This window comes from Hylaeus volcanicus, chromosome 5 (genome assembly GCF_026283585.1).
Source record: "Hylaeus volcanicus isolate JK05 chromosome 5, UHH_iyHylVolc1.0_haploid, whole genome shotgun sequence".
NCBI classification, from domain to species: domain Eukaryota; kingdom Metazoa; phylum Arthropoda; class Insecta; order Hymenoptera; family Colletidae; genus Hylaeus; species Hylaeus volcanicus.
Window position 1 is genome coordinate 18,538,333 of NC_071980.1, and position 22,914 is coordinate 18,561,246.

A 22,914-nucleotide genomic window follows, 5' to 3' on the forward strand; every position below is an offset into this window, starting at 1 on the left:
CGCGAAATCCCGGCTTAATAACGAAATAAGTTAGTAAATAGTGGAGATTACGGAGAGCTTAGACGACGTTGCAAGAGGGTGTGATGCGTTTTGCAGTATGGGCGCAGGGCGACTTCAGAGACGAGACGAACGGGGGCTTGGCGAGGCTAGATTCGACGGGTCACGGAGCACACACCCCCGGTGGAAGCAACCCCAGTACACCAGGTGCGACACCCACGACACCCTCTGGTGGATTCTCCACGGCGCAGCCCAGGTCCCGCACGAACACCACGCACAGGCCAGACATCCGAAAAGGTATGCCTCCACGATTTCTAAACATCTTGTCTCGGACCCCAATCTTCCTGCGCCTCAAAATTAAATTATCAGTGATAAGGGGGAAACTCAAAGTTCAAACTCAACCTTAGTATAGATGCACGAAACGATGAAGAAATTTGATGAAATTATAAATTTTGATAGTCTATTCTTGTATCCTTTTCATTTACAATATTAACCCTTTGCAATGGGTATCGTACTTCTAAGTAATTTTATTAGTGATTATGTAGGATATACACTCAATTTCATAAATATTCGTATCCTCTATGCCTATTGAAGAAGTTTGACTAAATTAAGTAATAGTTTTGATATTACCAAACGAATTTTTCATTATAAATATGTATATAAATAAGCTTGTACGTGTATATATTTATATATTCACCAACATATTTACATCCACTTGGAAACATCAAACGTACCATTTAATTTAAATAAATTTCTTCAATAGACATGCAGGGTACGAATATTTATGGGACTGACTGTATAACACGTTGATCGCCACGTCACCCATATATGGGTGACAGTGGTTTCCAAGTGTCAAAGAAAAGAAATTTGAATAAAATTCTCGAATTTCTATGAAGTCATAAAAATAAACAGCACGATAAATGTTTGATTGTGTAGTTTTCAACAGTCTGTAAACAAAATTCAATCCCAATAGAAATGTTCAAGAGTATTGGTCTGGGAGTGAACGTGATAATTATCGTCCTATAGTAAAAAAAAAATGATCAAGATTAACAATAATAACGTCTGACGTCTATGGTTTCTCAAAAATGACTCTAAGATCTCGTTTTGAAAAATCAAAACGCTAACGCCCCTCTTGGAAAATCCTTTGCAATCGACTTGGAGAAAATGACGAAGGAATCGCAGGTACGAGTCTATAATGTAAAGCCTAATATAATTTTTCCTGAAGAGATATTCGTGCACCAATCGTGTAGGAAATTCCAGCCAGGCATGATCGTCTCCCGTTCTCACGGACTATGAAATCAAATGATAATAGAGAGTGTCGTCGGGTGCACCACGAGAAAGGCGAGGAAAATGCTGCCGTCGTTTGTTTGCACGTTTGTTCGGCACTTAGCCGACGCTCTCGCATCCGCCCCAAATCCCCGCAAATTGAAATATCTCTCAGAGTCTTACGGTCCTGGTTAACAACAAAACCCCGGGGACGGATCTCACTTCACTCGTTGTAATCCCGAGACGAGGGCGAGGCCTCTCGTGCTCCTTACGCGAGTCCAGCACGTTCCTCTTGTTGCCACTAAAGCTTCCAAGTGTGCCTGAATTCAAAACTCCTCGTTTGGTCAACTTCCTTGGACTCCTCTTCGGGATGAATGATAGAATCGCTTCTCTGTTCGTTCTATAATTCTGGGATTTATTCACTAGCTGGCTTAGACATTCTATCGCCTTTCAAAAATACCTGACAACAAACGTGATGTGAAGTAAGTTGTTTCATTGGAATTGAATTCATTGTTTCCTTTGTTGTAAATCAAATCTTTAGTGGAGAATAACACAGAGGGTTGTTAGTGATGAGGGAGTGAAAGTAGAAACAGTCTTACTTTTAAGGTGTCTAATACTGTAGACGTATATTAAACACGACTATATATTTAATATCTTCAGAATTTTTAATATTTGTTTTTCAGAAAACCTTTACAAAGATCAAAGGTTAATAAATGTTTGCCTATTAAATCCAACGCTGATTAGGAAATTTCCTATCTGTTAGTATATTACACATCACACGAGTAAAAACGGTAGAGTCTTCCACAGTCTAGTAACACGAAAGTTTAGTGAACGATCATCCAAAACAAAGAATTAGAAAGAGTATTACCGCGTTAATTACCGAGGAGGTTCAGACTGAGATAATCAGTGGCCTGAAATAATTAATGATCGCTACTCCGTAACATCCCACGGCTTGCCTTTAACAGAGAGGGGTGAGGGTTGACTATCTGGTTTTATTAATATTGTAGAATCCCAAGCGTGATATTCCAAGGCTGTAGATCGGGCTATTACTGAGTAAATTGAAGTATAGCGATAGAGAGGAATCGAACGATCTTCGGGGCGAACGCTGCTGCTATCAGCGCGACCTTATGTCGATTAGGTACCTCTGTAAATAGACAGGGTCGTTTCGACCTGGAAGATAGTTAGCGGCATCATCAGACGCAGTGATAGCGGTATTCTTTGAAAAAGGAGGCGATCGATCATGCGGCTGTCAATGCGAGTAAGGAAAGCTAGCGGTTTGCTGCCCACGGAGTCAGGGGTGGACGCGTTCTCACCTGTCACTGTCACACTGATGTCAAACGCATTTATGTTACTCTCAAATGGCAGGCTACGGGCTGGATGTAGCAGCGATTACACCGATCAAACGATCCTGCATATTAGAGACGATACCAAATTGGGTGGCTTAAGCGAGAATTAAACTATAGGAATTAAAATGTGGCAATTTTTCAGTCTTCACCAACATATTTACTTGGACACTTTTTTGTTTAGAATCCTCTTCAGAATCTATAAATGTTACAATTGTGTTTAATAAATTAATAGACGAGTGGACTAAATGGCACCTTTCGAGGGTTAAACTGTAATTGAAAATAAGCGAGAGTTTTTAATTTATATATATCACAGAGTACCTTTATACCTTTATATTCTCTTATAATCTATATACATTGCATCTTTGTAGTCCTATTAAATTAATTTTACGTGATAATTTAATAAATTATACGATAGGTTGAACATACATTTATATAATACACAGGTTCTGAAAATTGTTTCAAAGCAAAGTCGAAATGTAAACAAATCATAACATACCAACAATGCAATGTACTCAAAGAAAAATACATCAAAGGCTACTTAAATCGCTCGATAATTATAAACGAAATCTCTGCAATTCATTTCGTCATTCAGCGACGAGCAAAGATTCAAATCACGATGAAAGGGACCGATAGGAAGAGGAATGCGGTCAATTTTATTAGCGATAAAATATTTTCTTTATCGTTCTAAGCTAATTTTTATCGCGACCAAGAATGGATATAAATAATATTTACCGAGATTCTAAAGCTCCAAGGTGAGCCAATGCAGTAGTTTCGGATATTACGCCGAGGTTTCGTGCGAAATTAACTCTGGCATGCCTTAATGAAGTCAGTTGCGACCTCAGAGTTCCCGTATGAAATTTTATCAGACACTATCCGACGTAACCGTAACAGCGCAAATAATCGCTGAGCAATTTATGTTTGCACTGCGCGGATAAAATCGACGCGAACTGCACTGGTGTCTCTTGAAATATAATGCATAGTTTCTGTAATTTTAAAGAGAGCTTTTCTTCTTCGATATACTCATGAATGTACTAAATACTATAAAATTGATAGAGAAGCGTACCATTTCATTTTATCGAACATAAAATTAATTTAATTCTTCATTCACGACGTTTCGATCACGAGATTGCTCAGACCGTTACAATTACGCAACGATTATTAAAATTGAAGATTAATTGCAAGAATTATTTACATTTGAAAACAGGAGTTGAAGTATTGCTTTCTAAAGCAAATACGCTTGCAAGAGACGAACCATTGTTATTGTTCTTTCGAATCGATTTTCTGATAAATAATTTTCCAAAGCAACGACGAAGCGTGAAATAATTGTTATCTAGATGGAGGTGCGTGTGGCCCGTCGTTTGAATTATTATCTGCGCCGGAGTGTGTTTTCGTAGGATAAGTGTCGGTGTTTCTTTTCGTGAAGAACGTGATATCTTAACACGTTTCAGGTGTTCGGACACCGACAGAAGTGAAACACGAATTGGGAGCCGGCGGAGGGGTGGTTTCGCCCGCTGGTGTGGTCGGGGTAAACGACGCGGACGATAAGGACGGGAAGAAGAACAAACGCCAGAGGCGGCAGAGGACACATTTCACGTCGCAACAGCTTCAGGAGCTGGAGGCTTTGTTCACGAGAAATCGGTATCCGGACATGTCGACCAGGGAAGAGATAGGGCTGTGGACGAATCTTCCAGAACCTCGAGTCAGGGTGAGTGAGAATATTTCAACGATTGCATATCTTCGCCTTCTCTTTGGCACCCAAACTAACCAATTTTAAAACAACAATGAATTGCTCTCTGGTATGGGATCATAATTACTCAATTTTATATCATTCCAAGCATTATCGTTCCTTAATTATTAGACTGCGGATTCTTATGCATTTATGGGAAATTTCAATGCGTAAGAAACTGGAAAATGCACACAGTATGCGATAGTATAAACAAATATTAAAAGTAAAGTTCATATTAAAATAATTACGGAGTAAGTTCAATTTTTCTAGGTACGTTTACACAGATTTTATTTTGCATAAGGATCCGCAGTCTAGATTTGTAATTAATAATCTAAACGCAATGTCAGTCCAAGCATTACATTTAGTAAATATTAATTAACGTTTTGACCAAATGGTATTCATGGTCTTTCACGTAGGGTACCATGAGAGTGATAAGAAAAATAACTTCAGAATCACGTGGGGTTAATTTACCAACTCGTGACTAATTGCTCGCAATCGAAAGGTGCAAAATGAATCGATTCTCGACATCAGTCGTTACATATTTTTTCGTCGAAAAAAGACACCGCTATCGCGTTCTTGACGGGTTATCGGTCGATCGAGCCTCCATCGATCACACTTCTGATTTCGGACAAACAATTTCGTCCCAACGGAAACGCTTCTATCTGCTCTGATCGCGACTCATCGTTTCCCGTCGCGAAGCACTCGCTGAATATCGCACATGTATTTCCAAAGCTGTATAACTCGTTAAACATTCATCACCTCCTCAGAAGCCTACATTTATTGGAGATTAGGAAACATTAGTAACAAATGATAACCAATGAATACGAACTCCTAAAGAAATTACCAAACGGTGGACGAAAATTTTAAATTACTACATAAAAATAATAGTTTGAGACTACGCTGACAGGTGTGTTATATTATTAAAAAATGATATCTCGAAGCTCCTTTCAGGAAAGCCTGTACTTTATTGAAATTAATTGAACAGAATTATACGTTGAATTAATTGAAAGTAATATATAGTTCGATGAAAGTTAAAAATAAGATACTTTTGTCAAACTATAAATAACCAAAGTGTCGATGGTTGGTTTAGCGTAAAAATTGATTGCATTTATCATGTACACGCTGTACGTTCTGTAACGTGCTGCCCTGTTCGAGCTCGAATCTGAGTAGCTTTCGATTCGAGTTGATCGAAGTAGCAACAGAAACCTACAATGGGCGCATTGATGCCTTGAAGTATCGATTACAAAGGCAACAATTCATGCTCGATACCTCGACGACCCGTGTCTGCGAACATTGCTCATCTCCTGAAAATGGCATTCCTTCACTTATCGCTACCAATAATTTCCAGATAATTGTTATTAAAAATACTTTACTATCATTAACTACCAGCACTTTATTTGAACAATTTCACTTGTCCTTCTTGCAAACGATGTAAACAAAATGTCTTCAACTTCACCAGTTATCATTATTATTATCATTGCTATCTGATATCCCAGTAAACTTCATTATCAACTACACGAAAACGATCGTTGAGATAGCCTAACATTATTCGTTGGAAAAATTTCCAATTCTTGGTTTTAATATAGTTTTATATACATTAAAGAAAAGTAATTAAGATTATAGGAAAATACACTCGGATGAATTTAGTTTCAGCGAGATCTGGGTTCTATAGAATCAGCAAAAATAAATTTGCTCGCGCAAGATTTTTCGTTCCTAGTCGCATTGGGAATTTTTTATCGGGCTCCCCTTCGAGAGCGAATATTACACTATTGTTGCAAACGGCGAATAAATTCGTGGCGTTTGTTCGGATAAGCGAGCAAACAAGGCGAATTCAAGGCTTTAGTCCGTAGCTTGAGCTGGATCAAGCGGCAGGACATGCTTCTCGACTTGACAAGCCTTGCGGTTTCGTGCATTTCAGCAAGACCTTTAGGAACGGTCATATCACGAGAGCTCGGACGAAACGTTGGGATCGGGGTGGAAGAGAAACGAGAATGGAAGTGGGCAGGCATGAGGTCACGTGGGGTTGCGCAGCTCACAAGGGAAGCTTTGCGCCGGTAAGCCCTCCTGGATTTATAGAACCACACAGAGCATGGCACAGTGTTCCCGCCACGGTGCTATACGCCATGTACCAAAATGCTGGAGATCCCAACTATCGCGGAACCATGGACGCGTTCACGAATTTTTTATGCTATTTTAAGGCCTCCGAGCGGGAGGAGTTTCCGCGCAGAACTTGGAAGACTGTTCACTTGTCTGAATCCTATTCCTGATAATCGCATTGTTGCATTTGCAATAATGATTCTCCACTCGATGTATTGGTTATTTGTTACGCGATAGCTCACTTTTGCCTCCATTCACCTCGTTTTTCTCTATTACATTATCGATCTTCTTTTGCTTTAGCGTAATAATGAAAAACTTCAGGGGGTGTCAGATTAATAAAATAATCTTGCATTCACATATGTGCACCACATCCATTATTCCTTCAAATCATAAATGGATTATACAGCATACAATAGTTGCGATAAGTTTAATTTATTTACATGAAATTCTTATATTACAGTCTTTGAGAATGCTATGAATAATTTTTAATCCTTCAATATCCGGTCCACTCAAAAGTAGGATATGGAAGCATTATGGAAAACACATCAATTTCGTCGAAATCACCGCAAAATTTTTCACATCGCGAGTAGTAGAACACAGCACCTGTTCCCGTCACTTTACCTCCTAATCGCTTACCATAATCATCCCCAGGGCGATCCACGGTGGTTGTACGATTCGTTGAACCATATCGTTCGGTCGTGTCATTCTTCGATGGAAATTTCTGCACAACACGCGAACTTCCAGATACCGAAATTTACGGGCGCGCGCGATTGCGGGGCATTTAGTCAGTTCTAGTCGTTGCATTACGCTTAATTAATCCCGATGCAACATTTAATGCTCGCCGATAACCGCGGACGAAGCTTATCTATTTTGTCCGCGGATTTACCGCCGTTTCGGATAAAATCCGAATGGGAATCCGGCCAGTCTGCGGTCGTGCCATTCGGAAAACTTCGGCACTGGCTTTTGTTTTCTGATCGAAGCCTCTACCTGCTCCGTGGGTGTCTAGCTCTCTCTGAAAATTTATATGATCGTCCTTTCATTCGTTCGGTTATAAATAGCATGTACAATATTTCCAGGTATTTTTGAGGTCATTTTTATGGATATTTTGAAAATAGACATGTTGCTCCCTTCATTAGAAAATTAGCTTGTAGGAAATATAAAGATGAGAAGATTTGTGAGATGCAATGTGGTACTATATGGAAGCTTAGAATCTTTCATCGATGGTGGAGTAAATAGGAATATTCAACATCCTCACAAACGTTCATCCATATATGGGTGACGGTACTTTTCACTGATTAACTAAAAAAATTAATTCTGAAAGTCAAGCATCCAAGGAAACGAATTTAAACGAAACTCATGAATTTTTATGAACTTATAAAAATAAATATCTTGATAGATGTTTGATTACGTAGTCTCCAATAGTCTAAATACTATTAAATCCTAGGAAAAATTTTCACGAATATTGCACCCAAATTCTTGAATTTGCACCCAATTTCTAAGCCAAGTCGCACCACTCGACACTACTAAACATACTACATCCTCTAACAAACATTTTCCCAAAAGTACCCCCAACTTCTCCTAAAAGAACCCCCCGATCAGGGTGGATCATCCCAAAATCTCAACTCCTGTTCGGCTCGTCGAGCAACCAACCGATTCATCCTGTGACTCGAGTGCGTCTCGTCGGATAAGAGGTCCAGACATCATAGGCCGAGCTCCGAGGAACGAGGAGGAAGAGAACGAGACAGCCGGCCGTCGAGAGGGCCGGAGGGAGACGTCGAAAGCAAGAGGAGGACCGTTGGAGCGTGGTGAGCAAGCGGGATGGGAAGCTAGGTACAGTTATCTGCAAAGAGGCAGGCGTATGTTTCGGTCGGTGGCAGCAGAGCGCGGCTGTCCGAGATAATCCGCCGGTGATTAAGACCATAAATCCATCGGCGGATTAGTATGGTTGCATCGCATACCGCGCGGTGGCGTCGTTGCACGAGGACTCCGTGGTGCAGCCTCTGGCTGCAAGCATGCCTCCCTCGGCCCATGTCCCACCCCCGCACGGTGGGGTTGCATTCCCTGTGTTCCCGTCCGGCTCTGTTGGCTCTGCGTCGCTCTACCTTCCACCACTACCCTCCGCGACGGACACACGTCGTTGATCCGTGTTGGTAGACCTGGACGAGGGGGTGGATGCAGGTAGAGCGAGGGGAGCCACGTATATGTAATGTACAGAGGAGGGAAAACGAGAGAGAGAGAGAGAGAGGCTGAGCTTACACGCCATGGGAATGGGAAATGGGACGCCACGGAATATAGGTGGACACTAACCGGTATGAGAGTGAGGATTACCGAGTGTCATCCGTATTCGGCCGGGTTAGCGGCTGTCAGCGGCCAATGCCATCGCTATATATCAATTATTACCTTTGCCATTGCAACGGCTGGCTGCATTCCGATCCGCGCGTTGCTGCGCTGCACTGCGGTCGTCCGGTGCGTATCTCTTCCGTAGGCCGATTTGCATCTAGTATGTGGACCCTAGCTCTCTCTCACACACACACACCCGTAAACACGCCCATACGCGCACCCATACCGTGTTCACCTTGCTTTTCCGTCTCTCTGTCTCGCTAATCTTTTTGCAACGGTGCTCCTCTCGCTCCAGCATTCCAGTTTCGCGGGTTTAGCGTCGAACCGTTGTTGGCAGCCGCGCGTGCACTTGCCAGCTCGTAAGTTCTCGTGTACGCAAAGGATCAACCAGCTGTCCTCGGGATTTTCGTCGGTCGGGAACTCGATCCCGCGCCCGTTATGAAGGCTTCTGAAGTAAAGGTCTGGAAATTAACGAGTCCCGTGATCGAGAGCCCGCGACGACTGCGATGTCTGTTTCGTTGATGCGCTCGCGATTCAGGGATAAGCGTTGCGCGGCTTTGGAGTGCCTTGGGTTGATTCAGGGCTCGTCTTCTGGCTTTTTAGGGCCGGAAATGTTATGCTTTCTGCGGATGACAATCCGTTCTCGCGCGTTTCATCTTTTGGAAGGGTTTTGGTGTTGGAACTTGAAGATGATCAAGGGACAGGATTGCAGAGAGGATTAAGAAGAGTGAATTAATTTATTGATGTGATTGGAGGTCTACTTTAGTAGTTGTCGCTAAAGTTTTGATGGGAGCTTTGCGGATTATCGGCTTATTTTAAATAGAAGTTCGGACTGCAAGGAGTGTGATAATGTGTCGTGCAGGTTTCGATCGTGTTATGATAGTCAACTTCAAAAAGCATTATACATATGTAAATTATCTTTTGGAGACAGATATGTCGTTGGTTGTAACCGAGGTTTCCAACATCAGAACACGTTGAGTACCAAGTTAACCATTTTGCATGAAGAAACGTATGCATCCCTTCAAATTCCACTTCGTGTAAACCCTATCACTCCAGTTCACATTAAACCCTCCCAACTAGTATTGATAGGAACAAGAACCATCCGACACTTACCTATTGCAATATCAAAGGTATCCCATAAGAAGCTTCAGACTTCCATCTTTCAATAAAAAACTACATCCATCAGACACCACCTTTAAACTAAACCTACCGACGTTCACTTGTAACTATTTATACCGTAATGGTACAAATGCAACAATATTTTACGTGCAATTAAATTGAATAATGTGTGAAGCAATTGTATATAATTCACACATTGCACATAAGAACTGTATATAAAAGTTCGAAAACAGTCATTTGACTGGTCGCAGTAGGTTTAGTGTTAACGTACAAAAAAAAATATACATGTCGAATTGAGTAATCTCCTTCTTTTCGAAGTCGGTTAAAAATCGAGTATATCCTACACCATTGGTGTCTAATTAAAAAACCAGACCCCAAAGACTCTTCGTGACTAACAGACAAATTTTTCTGTCGATTCCTATGCACAACAGAGCTTGTTGGCCAGGCACGCCTGAAAATATTCGCGTGGCCAGTGCTCGCAGCGGTTAAAACGCAAGCTCCTGGCCACGCAAAGGGATCAGAAGGTCGACTTGGGGATTTTGGGCCGAGCGCATTCATTCATGAAACGATATGACGGTTGTATCGGAGATTTCGAGTTCCACCGAAACGGTGGCGAGCCGGCGTGCGGCGTGCTGTAAATCGCGCACGAAGTTAATACCGCTGCGGACGGGGCTGGAAAACGTCGAAGGCCGCTATGCGTGATCTGCGATATTCCGTTGGTGGATTACCGCGCCGAATATTAACCTTTTACGGTGAATTGTAGACCCGAAGTAGCGTATCGAATCTCCAGATTTATTTCACAGTACTGTCTGCGCGAGATTCCCCCGTGAAATAATGCGTTACGTTATGCATTCGTTATTCGCAAGTTGTTCTGCCAACGAGTGGCGAGATTAAATAGAGGGCCGTTTTGGAGATAAAAGTAAATTTAGTAGAACGCCACCATTTATGCGGGGGATGATTTGAACGTTTGCAATCAGATGAGGGGATAGTGCAAGTTTAGTCAAATTGATTAGTGATTACATAGATCGAACTTACAGCAGAGCAAATTTTAAATGTACGTTTCGTTGATGTATAACGAATTTAAACGTTTTATAAAATCATTTTATGTTACCTGTGAAAAATTCAACAAAGAATAGTCGCTATTTCGTAGAACATACTGATTCCTTTAAAAATGGTTACATAAGTGTTTCTCTAAAACATCATTCTATTTCATTAAAAAAAATCTCTCGTTTAAATATCATTATTATTAGAGACTGAGATTCCAACGAAATTATCTTGTCGAAACTATCTTAGTGATATCTTAGTAATATCTTAGACAATCATAAACGATGCCAAGAAGATCCATCCAAACGTTTAATTAATCGCGTGGGCTTATCTTATGACATAGCAATCAGATACCCACCTCAAAATGATAAAACGTAAAAGATCGCACGACTACACCACGCATACGTAGAACGATGATCGTTGTGTGGCTAATTTGTGTCTCGAGTACAAGTTCAAAGTTCAACGCAGCACGGGTTCACTAATACTTCCGGAAATAATTGTCGCCTTGAATCCTCTCTATCGCGATCGAAATCGATACATCGACGCCAGTGATCGTTGATCTTTGATCCCGTAAGATTTATGCGTTCAGGTGTTTATGTATAACGATAGCGTAGAAATTGATATTCGGCCATCGAAATAGTTATCGAAATCGTTTCATTCGTCAATAGACACTTTCGACGATTAGAGAACGCGAAGAAAACCTACGCAAACAAAGTTTCAAAGTGTCAACGTTCCTCGTAAACTCTTTCATCTTTGTAGCGATCGTTGGTAACGACGAGGAAACAAGTTTTGACCATCGCGGAAAAAAAAACAGCGAATAAAGGTGTGGGAGAGGGAACAGTTTCAATTCGATAGGAATCGATAAACGTGGACGGGAGGTAGCCAATGAGCCGTAACTATTTATAAATTACAAAGGAATGGAGGAGGCACGAGAGCTAGGCGGGACGGCATTAAAAATCACGTGTTCCCGCTTGAGCTCATAATCTCGTATAATCTTTTGCAAAGTTGTTAATACTCGCGGCTTACGGGTGTTAATTTAATATCCATACAGGTACGCCGACATTGAATATCCGAATCCCACTGGCTGCAGCTGTACAGTCCACCACTACAACGATAAAAAAAATCCATAAAATTGCTCACACCGAGAGGCTGGCCCACCCACCCCCGCGTCGTACGCTCCGGCTCATATGCCGTTTGTATCGTTCAGCGTCGCCCTCCGGACCGCTTTAATACAAACGATAATACTCGTTTCCGCCGTTCTGCCTCTCTTTTCGCGTTCCGACCGTCAAGAATTCGTCCATCGCGATCGCGATTCTCGATCCGCGATCGAATTGATGCGCTGATTAACATCGATCGAAGATTTCACAACCATTTGAAAAGAAACATCTTATAATTTCTCTTTCGTAAAATTCTCATTTCTCGTAGTTCCCACTGGACGAACTTAGATTTAACAAGATGGATGAGGCATGCTTCATAGATATTTATATGAAACTGTTTTCTTGATAAGTAATAAGACTCCTTTGATTTAATATGAAAATACTGTGCATGTATACGAAATAGAATATACATGGAAGAGTAAATTTTTGTACGCCTACTTTGTTGTTGGATCACACTTTTACAGTAATTATCTCTATATATACACTATACACCCTAACGTAGTGTCTCTTAAACTTCACCCTCTCCTGACCCTCCCGTAATAAAAGAAAATTCTTGGCACCCCTCGCAGTGCAATTAAATTCGTGTTACTCTAACAGAATTTAAACCTCTTCTTTTAAATATGTTTACGTTTTAACAGATCGACGTGCATTTTAAAGCAGAATTAATATTCGCAGTACCTAGGATGGAAATGCGAAGGGTCGATTTCGCGCCAAACCTTCTCGACAGTTGCGAGTATTTTCAATTATGTGAAAATGCTTTCAACGCGTTGACGAAACCGCGTCTAGAGGCGTCACATTCCAGAAAATTGTTTCGTCGTCTTGGCCGTGATCCAACCGACGCGAGAGTCGTCGCGATGCCCACAGGATTTCGGGATTTCCGGGAATGTCTTGTTACTCCTCGGACAGATGAAGCTTTCCTTACATTTGATTAATTAAGTTCTTCCACAGCCGTGCAAATGCTTAATAAAATATACTTTGCAGTCTGGGAAACGAGCTCTGATTTATTCCGAGCGTTTCGACTCTTGGTAGACCTCTTCTGTCGATCTTACAATTACGATTATATCGATCGTCGTCTATTTGTGTATATATAATTGTAAAGTATAGTATGTGTATAAAATTACATTATCATATTGCATTTGGGAGTTGCTCTCGTTTGAGACTAACTTGACTTAAATTTTAAACATAAACATTTGCACTGACAAACTTAACGTCATGATCAAGAACTCTAAAGTAGTGAACTATACAGTTTACACGATAATTTTATTATTATCACACTGTACGTGATAATTTTGTTATTATCACATTTAGACGTGATAATTCCATTATTATCGTGTATGTCGAAAAATGAATCAACCTTACATATTATTTACAGAACGAATTTGTTTTTCATGTGAGAACTATTTTGTTCCGAAAGAATTTCCTAGAGTGATGTAACCAATCCAGTGACATACTCATTAATACCGATACGTATCAATTCTGAAGCATTGTGTCGAGGTATCGAAATAAGTTGTCACTGGTATCAGTGAAATATACTTATCGACATTTCCTGTAGTATCGATACAATTCAAACATCAAGTATCATCGAGATCTCAATAAGATGACCATGTAACTAGTCGGTTATCGGAGCAACGAATTAGTCGAATAACTTGAAATAAATCTGTACCTAGATAAGCATTCAAATTATATATAGAAATCTTTATTTTCATACACCAATCCCCTAATTTTGTCTAAATTCTCGGTCTCGATCGGAGATGGTATCGTCATCGATAAGAAACGAAATCGACTAGATGATAAAACTTCGAGAAAAATGATCTTTTTAAATAATCATCCTAGTACACGACACGCGAATGCAACAATAATTACTTTTACTTTGCTCGCGAGTCATCCAGACATTCGGATAACACGCAACCGCATATTCATAGCAATCCGCGAGGATGGAATCGCGCGTGCGCGAACAAATGTACACACATATTCGCCAAAACGCGATACAAACGCGTTTCTGGCTCCCTACGTGGGATCTGGCCATCCTCCCTGATCCATCTTGGCGTTATAGTGAGATTTATGGAGACTGTGCCGTTGGAAACTGAGACTGCCGATCGTGGACTGGAGGAACGGCGAAAAAAGGAGTAGCGAAGAAACGAGATGAAGAAAGGACAGTGTACTCTCCACACACAGGAGGAGGGCGATATACAAGCGTCGAAAGGGGAGGCTGGCGCCCAGCGTCGCAAAAAAAAAAGAAGTCGCTGAGTAGAAAAATGAGGCATAAGACAAAAAGGATTTGTTCTGGTGGCCATGATGTTTTCTTGGCGCGAGGCTCGAGTGGCTCTTCGTCTCGCTTTAAAAACGCCGCTTTGTGAAACATTTCTTGAATAATTGAACGTGAGATATTTATTGCAACGACGTGTAGTATACTTTGTAAATCAAGTATTAATCGTTGGTGTCCATAATCATTCGTTACGTGAATGTTTAGCCTCTTCAGAGACGATTTTTTTGTTATTATCAAATTTTTGTTCTTTTTATTCTGTTGACAGGAATTATAATTATGAAAACGTGCACATATGTGGTGAAGAGGTTAATCTTGAGTGGTGTCCAGTTGAAGTCAAAGACACCTCTTTTAAATGTTTCAACATTTCTCATAACGTTGCACAATTATATATGATTTTCCTTATTATAGATTAAGTATGAGAAGAGATCTCAAGGAAGATCAACCCTTAAAATGAATAACATAATGTAAAATTGCTCTAGCTAATTTGAGTTTCGTCCCCTTGAAAATCATTCAATTAAAATAGTCGAAACGCAGCCAAAGAAAGAAGAGGAAACCGCAGGAAGGCGAAACAACAAGATCGCAACGACACGCTCTCATAAATTCCCCGAAGTGGCGTTCACTTAGAATTCCAACTACGATCCGTGACGATGTAAACGAAAGGAAGCGTGGAGGGACAAGGGACGGTAATCGTCCATAAACGGGCTCGTCGAAGATGTATAGAGTTGAAAAGTTAGCATGAACGCGACCGCAGGAGGAAAAGAAGCTGGCAAGCGCAAAATCCTCGCGAAGCCCCGGAATATCCAACAGGACTACCCCTCTCTAGTGCTTATTTTTAATGAAGTGACGCCTCCGTCCATTTATGGGTCGCCGGGCAGTGGGACATACTTTCTCGACCTTGGAATTCAAGCACGGACATTTCAAATCATAATTAATTACACATATACTCCAATTTACGAATCTTCGACTTACGTTCAACAAAAACAGAACCGTCTACCGAAAAATTCTACTTTTCTCCGCTGCAAATTATTTAGAATAATCCCCAATTCTTTTACACGCATTTGGACCACCCTTGGGGGATTTCGTCGTAACGTACGTTGAAGGAGAATCAGACGAGGAAGAAGTTGGAGACGCTCGTAGGAGGAAATTTCCTAGTCTTTCGTTCTCGAAGAGGTGCGTTGGCTCGGAGAGAAGAGTGACAAGCAGATGTGCGTGGACCAGGGAGTCCCGTAGACTTGGAGGTCGTAGGTGTGCGCATATGTCGGATAGACGGAGGGATGGTGGATAATATAATGATGGCGTCGGCTTGGAAAGGAGGGGCGGGGCTACGAGGGGATCAATATTATCCTCCTCCACCTCCACCTCGGCTCTCCTCCTCCGAACCCCGCTCCTCGCCTACCCTGGCAACCTTCCCTCGGGTATTCCCCTCGTTCCTCTAGTTCGCCGCCACCATCGTCGTCTCCACCCTACAACGTCGACCTTCTCTCCCCTCCACGAACCGTTCCTCCTTCGCCTTCGCGTCCTCACCGACGCCTCTCGTCTACTTCTTAAGGGGGGATTTCCTATCAGCGTCAGACCCGTCTATCTAACGTTTGCGTCAGACGTCTCTATACTCGCCCAATGAAGACACATGTCTTTGTTTTCTTTTCAACGTTTTTCAACGCACTCGATACCGGTACGCACCGTCCGACGACTTACGTCTCAAGCTACTTCTGCTAGCCTACCTCCTTGCCGGATGAACTCTCTCTTATCTTTACGAAAAGAATTATTCATTGACTATTTACTCTCAAACATTACTGATTTCACATTCCAAAAAAGGATACAATATTCTACTCGATTCAATTTGTCGATTATAGTATTTATTTGAATATTTCCAATTTTAAGGGATGCTCGACATGTCGGCAAAGAATGCCCTTCTATACTATTACTGTTTTATTATTATTTCACCTTCCAAAACAGGATACAATATTCTACTCGATTCAATTTGTCGATTATAAAGTATTTGTTTCAACATTTCAAGTTCTGATGCACACTCGCCACGTGGACAAAGAATGACTTTGTATACTATTACTCGGTACGAATATTACCTATCTCTATTATCCCATTCAACTGCGAATTGTCCATCATGGCAGCCACGATTCCTCGTTCGCGAAGAACGACAGGTTTTACAGTCCTGTATGTTTTGGGGAAAGCGTTCGATCGTGGTCGTTGCTTCTGGGTAAGAGCAGACGTCGAGGGTTGCATTTCTGCATGAAAATATTCGATTTCCCGTTGGTGGGGCATTTCGTCGAATATACGGGTCGTTGGGACAGAAGGAGAGAATTGAAATGTAAAACGATTGGAACGTCGAAGTGTGGCGAATTTCTAGAGGTCCTATTCAGTGGTACACTTTCGGTACCACGAGTTTTGAGAGGGTGAGAAGCTTTGACACTTTGGCAGAATTTTCAAAAGGGACATTGACGCCGTTAAATAAAGAATACATCCGAGAAAATATTCAAAATTTGATTTATCCAGAATAAAATTCTCTGCGAAATTTAAAATGTTTCATTGCAATAAAATTTCTCTGAGAAACCCCTAGGGAGACCCCTATGCAAAGAAAATCGAATGGTGTTTGTAAATTTCCCGTTAATGGAGCCGCTTACGTAGTAAAACGAACCTAAATAGCGTAGCTGGCAAGGAGTCGTACGAAACGAATCGCGTTTATCCGATTGTTCAGGGCCCGTTGTTAAGTCACGGGATTACCTCGTGTGGGGCAGCGTTTTCGGGGGTGTCTATATAATGTCCGACCGTATACGTGGCGGAAAAGAAAACCAAGGGATGGTGCACGAGTTGGGGAAGTGGAGGTCGGTGTGGAGGGGGTTGATTGATGAGGTAGGCCCGGTCACGGTCTCATTACATTTATATAACCTTTCGTAGATTGAGCCGTGCGCGGAGGCTTACGCGGTGGCGAGGGGTCGTGATTTGATGAGGTTTTCTTGCTTGGATGACGTGACGGGATCCATTGTTCAAGCGGTTGTCGAGCGGAAGACATTGGATTCGATTTATGGGGTTTACTCTATTCGAACTGTAGCGTAACGTGGAGCCGTTCGACAACCATCTTTGAAACGACTGAGCTTCGAATCCTTGAACCTTAACCCTTTGCGGTCTCGTGCAACTTTACGTCGCGTCTTGTTCTACTAAGTCACTGGTAATCCCTTAGCAGATATGCTAAACATATTCCCTACTTCCCAATGTCATGTATGTGTGGACTTTATTTATACGTGTACCGATATAATTACATAGTAATAGATTGAATAATGTCCTCCAAAAGTTATATTTATAAAAATAGATATTAAAATTATATTATATAGCTTTACATACTTCCTGTTTCACTGCTTGACTGATAGCTTCTGGTTTGCATTTATATTTTACCACCATTTTACCTTAAAACGCATGAATTTGGTTACACAATCGATTACATTATTTTATTCATAGATCAACTGACTATTTTTCACACAAGAAGCCACGATTTCGATTCGCATTCGTATTTTCTCTGTAAACAGGTATAAAACAATACAGCACGTGCTCGGCTGGTAGCTTTCAGGTGTCTCTCGCGCCTATTACAAACCCACGCGTGTCGTTACCGGGCTCTCCGGTGTCGCCATAATCTCCCATTCATTTTCACTCGAGCTCTCCTAAATTTCCGTGAAATTAAAAACTAGAGAGCTGAGAGCACGCGTGGCGCCAATCGTCGTCTCAAAATTGCCCTGGCACGCCGGCTAATCCGTCGACTTCTGTCTTGGCTTGCACGATCGGAAAGTTCATTCATCAAGTTTATGAGCCACTGGTCCCGGCAACGGGCTCGTCCATGACCAAGCCTGAGATTCTCCGCGATGCTGTTAAAGTTTATGGGCGCGGCCTTGTGTGTATACCAACGACTCGCGCGCGCCTTCCCAGAGTTTATTGATTCTCGAGCCACGGCATCTTTCGCCCTGCCGTTCTGCCCTATCGAGTTTACTCCCCCTCTTGGCTTACCGTCGCCCCGTGTCATGTCTACGGGGTTGCTTCGTGAAATCCAATGATGTTCCTCGCGGAGGAAAAGTTTGGTTATACGGCCGCCACCGACGGGAAATATTTTTTCGTCCTCCGTCGTATCTTCGCCTTCTTGCTGGGATTCCCTTTCCTGAAAGAAGGAAGACGATTGCGTTTCGCTCCCGCGATATGACGCAACGTTTCTTGAATTCCGTTTCGCGTTTTGGTCAACGAGTCCGAAAATCATAATGGTCGCGTTTGGTGAATTTCATTCTCGATTTCGAAGGGGACATTTTTCCTTGGGAAGTTGTGTATTTATTTTCCTCGGTTCTAGCGACTGTACTAGATTCATTTTTTTTAGAAAATGTACAAACATATTTTCCCATGTTTAATAAACAAAGAGGAATCTTCTCTGATCATCGTCGTAAGCTACTCGTGCCACCATCCTGGTTAGCACTAATCGATAAAGAAAAGGGTTCTTCGAGCCATTAATTCCATCGATCCGAGAATCATAACCGTCACGGAAGGTCAAGAAGCGCGCAGCGACTACGACTAATCGCGAAAGGAAGGGCATTATTCTTCATTAGCCGGTCTTCTTCCCCACTTTCAATGACTCGTCGCGCCTCTTAGCGTCTCCACGTTCGCGGGCCCATCCATCTTGCGGAGGATCCTCCCTCCCTCGCCGTTTTCCACCCTCGATATCTTCCTTCCGTTCTTCCTTCCTCTCTTTTTCGAGGTGGATAGCTCCGCGCGAACCCTCCTCGGTATTCTGACGCTCGTTGCCTTACAGTTACGCGAGAGCGACGTGTATCTAAGTGCAACCACCCGTATAATTGTCGAGGGGCGAACAGGCCGGGCGTCACGGGAAAAAGCAACGCGAGGGAAGGAGACGACGAACGGGCTGAGGGATATGGCGTCGAGGTTGAAGGGCGAATTGGAACGGGAAGAGGGTGGAAACGGCTGACGAGGTTCGCCCTCGTACGGTATCGAACCGCGAGAGAGGGCCGCCTTGAATTAACGCCGTCATATTTCAGGATGGAGGAGCCGGGGTTTTCTTGCCATTTGTCTCGGGCCTAGCCTTCCGCCGCGCAGAACCATCTTTGCTTTTCCCTGTTGGTACATGAGTGATATCAACAGGGAACTCGCGAAATCTGGCACGCTTAGGCGAACCAACGTTTCCTATCTTCTTCTTGGAACCGTGGCGGTTTGACGCGTTCGCTGCCATGGTGGTCAAGAGTTTAAGATCAGTAAGAAAGAATCTTAAAAATACATGTTCTTATAACGAAGGAGACTAGAGTTGGGGATTCGAGTACATCGCCTTGGTGAATATGGCCTTGGTGAAGTTGTCCTTGGACCTCGAGTGAGGTAAGACTTTGGCTCCCATGGTGGTCAAGAGTTCAAGATCAGTAAGAAAGGATCTTAAAAATACCAGCCCCCACGAGTCACGAGTCCCTCGAAACGAAAAGTAAAAACTCGTGATGGGGACAGGCGAGGAACATTCCACGATAAATTACGGCCAGGTTTGATTAAGAAACATGACTCCTTGTATACACGGTTCGGTGGTGGGAGTCTTTTTTGATATGGTGCTATTGCTTTCTCGGCGGACTCGTAATGATTTCACGCCAGATTAGATAAGATAATTATCTTTAATTGTTGTAATCGGCAGCATTCTTTCATTTCTTTATGCGCGTCATGATTTCTTGCGAAAAGATACGTGTCATGTTTTCATGAAAATGTTCAATTATTAATCGAAGAGCCAAAGTTGACACGAATACACGTATTGCTTGGATTGACCAGTAAAGACTTTGCTATTCATCCATAGAATCTCACTAAAAACCAGACTGCGAATATTTACAAATTATACAAAAATATACAAGAATGTAACCAAATGTATAAATATTTTATTGTATACATGTTACACTACTTAATATGCAAAATATACTTTAACTCTTTCTAGCCTAGTGGAACATACATGTCCCAGTGAACATATCTGATTGCCATTGGATAAATTACAATTTAGATTCACCGAGACATATGTTGAACAAGAAATGAACATCATTTATGCTAGGACAAATGATGCCTAGCCAACTTTAGTTTAATACAATTAATTTCTTAAAGAGAAACCAATAGAATTCAACTGAAAATCGTGAAAAATTGCATAAACATCCGCAGTCTCTCGACAAAGAACGACCATCCCATCGCGACTCACACCTAACAGAACACCCTCGTCTGTCCGCAGGTATGGTTCAAAAACAGAAGAGCGAAATGGCGGAAGAAAGAGCGGAACGCGATAAACGCGGCAGCGGCAGCGGCGGCGGACTACAAGACGGGCTTCAGCACGGCCAGCTTGAACGGTTTCATCAGCCAACCATTCGCCGATCCTGACGCGCTTTACAGTTCGTACAGCGCGTACAACAACTGGACGGCCAAGGTCCCGTCTCCCCTCGGCAGCAAGAGCTTTCCCTGGGTGAATCCTCTAGGGTCCGTGGTGCCTACAGCGTCGCACCACCACCATCACACCCAGGTGAACCCCGTGAACTGCTTCAACGCGGCGGCGACGTCCGTCGCTGGTAGCCACATGGGCGGGATGTCGGTTTCCGTAGGCCAGGCAGCCACATCCATGTTACCAGGGATGGGATCTGGCCTAGGTGTAGCTGGTTCACCAGTGGCAGCCTCCGGAGCAGCGTGTCCTTACGCGACACCCGCTGCTCCCCATCACCCTTACGGACCTCCAGTCTATACTCCGCACCATAGAACAGCCGCAGCCCCGGAGATGACGTCGAGTAGCATCGCCTCGCTACGGTTGAAGGCCAGGCAGCACAGCAGCGGGTACAGCGGCCTCAGCGGCAGTTCGTTCAGCATAGAGAGTACGCCTGTCTCAGCATCTGGGAGTCCAGTTAGTTCCAGAGCGTCGTCCGTGGGAGGAGGTGGAGGACTAAGCGCGTGTCAGTACGCTCTGACGACGACTGGCGAAGCGAATCCGCATTCGCCTGGAAGCGCAGAGGCCCACGTGAACGCCACCGCCAGGGCTCAAGTCTGAGGTGAAGCGGGGGCTACGTCTAGCCCCCATCACCACACCGTGACCGGGAATTCTGGAAGCTCGTTGGCCGGCTCTGGTAGTTCGCTGGGCGGCGACAGCCAGGTGGTGCCCGTCGGATCCGCTCCAGGTGTGTCAGCCAATCAGCAAAACGACAATCAGCTGAGATCGCAAGAGTGACCCAGGCCTCGGTCCGCCGCCTCGCCGACCTTGTCCTCGAGCCCTTCGTCGACCACCTCCCACCCACCTTACCTCATGTACGACGAAGACGGAGCGGCGGACCAGAAGATGGAGGACGACAGAAGCGTGATAGAGACGGAGGGCATCAGCGGCGAGCAGGTCGTCTCGACCGCCGGCGGAATAGGCGTCGGCGTCGGGATTGGAATCGGTGGTTCCGGAACTACCACTGGAGGAGGCGCGGGTTTGGCTGGTTACTGGCAACACGCTACCACTGCCGCGGGATACTGGCCCTCGTTGCTCGACTGCTGGACCACGCCGTCGATCGCTTCCGGGTCGCAGACTCTTTCTCTACCACGAGACGAGAACTGAGAACAGCGAGTGTCGTCGTGACGACGACGTTGCCCTCGAGACTGAAGGTCGCGATGGCCTAAGTCTGTATATTGCTGAGCACCTTCTTGCTTTTTCGAAAACTTTTCCTCGTTTGCTCCCTTGGTAGGTTTTGGAGAAGGAAGGGAAAGCTTTGGTGTTTAGGGCAGTTAACAGAAAGGGGTGCATCGCACTAGAGAAAAACGACGTTTAAACTGCATGTGTTGCGGTCCTCTTTGGGTCGATTAAGTCCCTTCCATGATCGTGAATTGATTTAGCATGTAATATATATTTGATTTTTTAAATTTGTTTTGAGATTAATGAAAGCTAGTGTCAATTGCTTGGTTGCAATTATTCTTCACTTCTTCTTCAGAACCGTATGAATTTCTCCACGTAGAGATAAGACAACCAATGGAGCAGATGTCTCGCCATCAGGGTATAATTGTTTATAAATATTCAGAAAAGTTTAAGAAAGTCTTCCTTGCGATCAGCATGGTGTGTCACTCAATGGTCTCCCACGCACCTAACTCCACGCGTCAAGTCCTCGGCTGGCCACGCTGGTGTTCCTATGACGCAAAATATGACGAACACACACCACTACACGTATGGCCCAAACGCCGTTCCTTCAGATCCCAATAAACCAATTTCTGTTAGTTGCTTCAAAGACCAAAGCTTTCCTTCTTCTATTTTTGTTTCGTTGCAAACTGTCAACGCGTTTTCAATTCTTCGAAGTCTCTTCTTGGGCAGGATGGTGTTTCGTGAGAAATTCGGACAACGACAGTCGTCATCCCTGACCGTGTGCTGTTCAATGTTCAATCCAGTCGACGTTCACCCGTCAAATTATTTACCACTATTTAACGACGTTCCTCCCAGCGTGATGGACGAACGAGAACAGCGTTGTACATAACATGTAAATGCACAGACGATCGAACGATTATATTAGTATATACATTTAATGTTTCGAG

The 22,914-nt window shown here is 43.2% G+C and overlaps 1 protein-coding gene across 2 annotated transcripts in view; it reads left to right on the forward strand.

Moving 5' to 3' along the window:
* LOC128876898 (pituitary homeobox x) overlaps positions 1–21,650 on the forward strand; it is a 37,423-nt gene extending 15,773 nt beyond the window's left edge. Inside the window, exons 2-4 of one of the 2 annotated variants that reach the window (XM_054123711.1) lie at positions 97–294; positions 4,058–4,314; positions 20,606–21,650. In XM_054123711.1, coding sequence (XP_053979686.1) covers positions 97–294; positions 4,058–4,314; positions 20,606–21,406 — 1,256 coding nt within the window. In that variant the 3' untranslated portion in view covers positions 21,407–21,650. The remainder of the gene's footprint in view (positions 1–96; positions 295–4,057; positions 4,315–20,605) is intronic. The other variant, XM_054123712.1, reaches the window with a different exon arrangement.
* Positions 21,651–22,914: the final 1,264 nt, after the last annotated feature.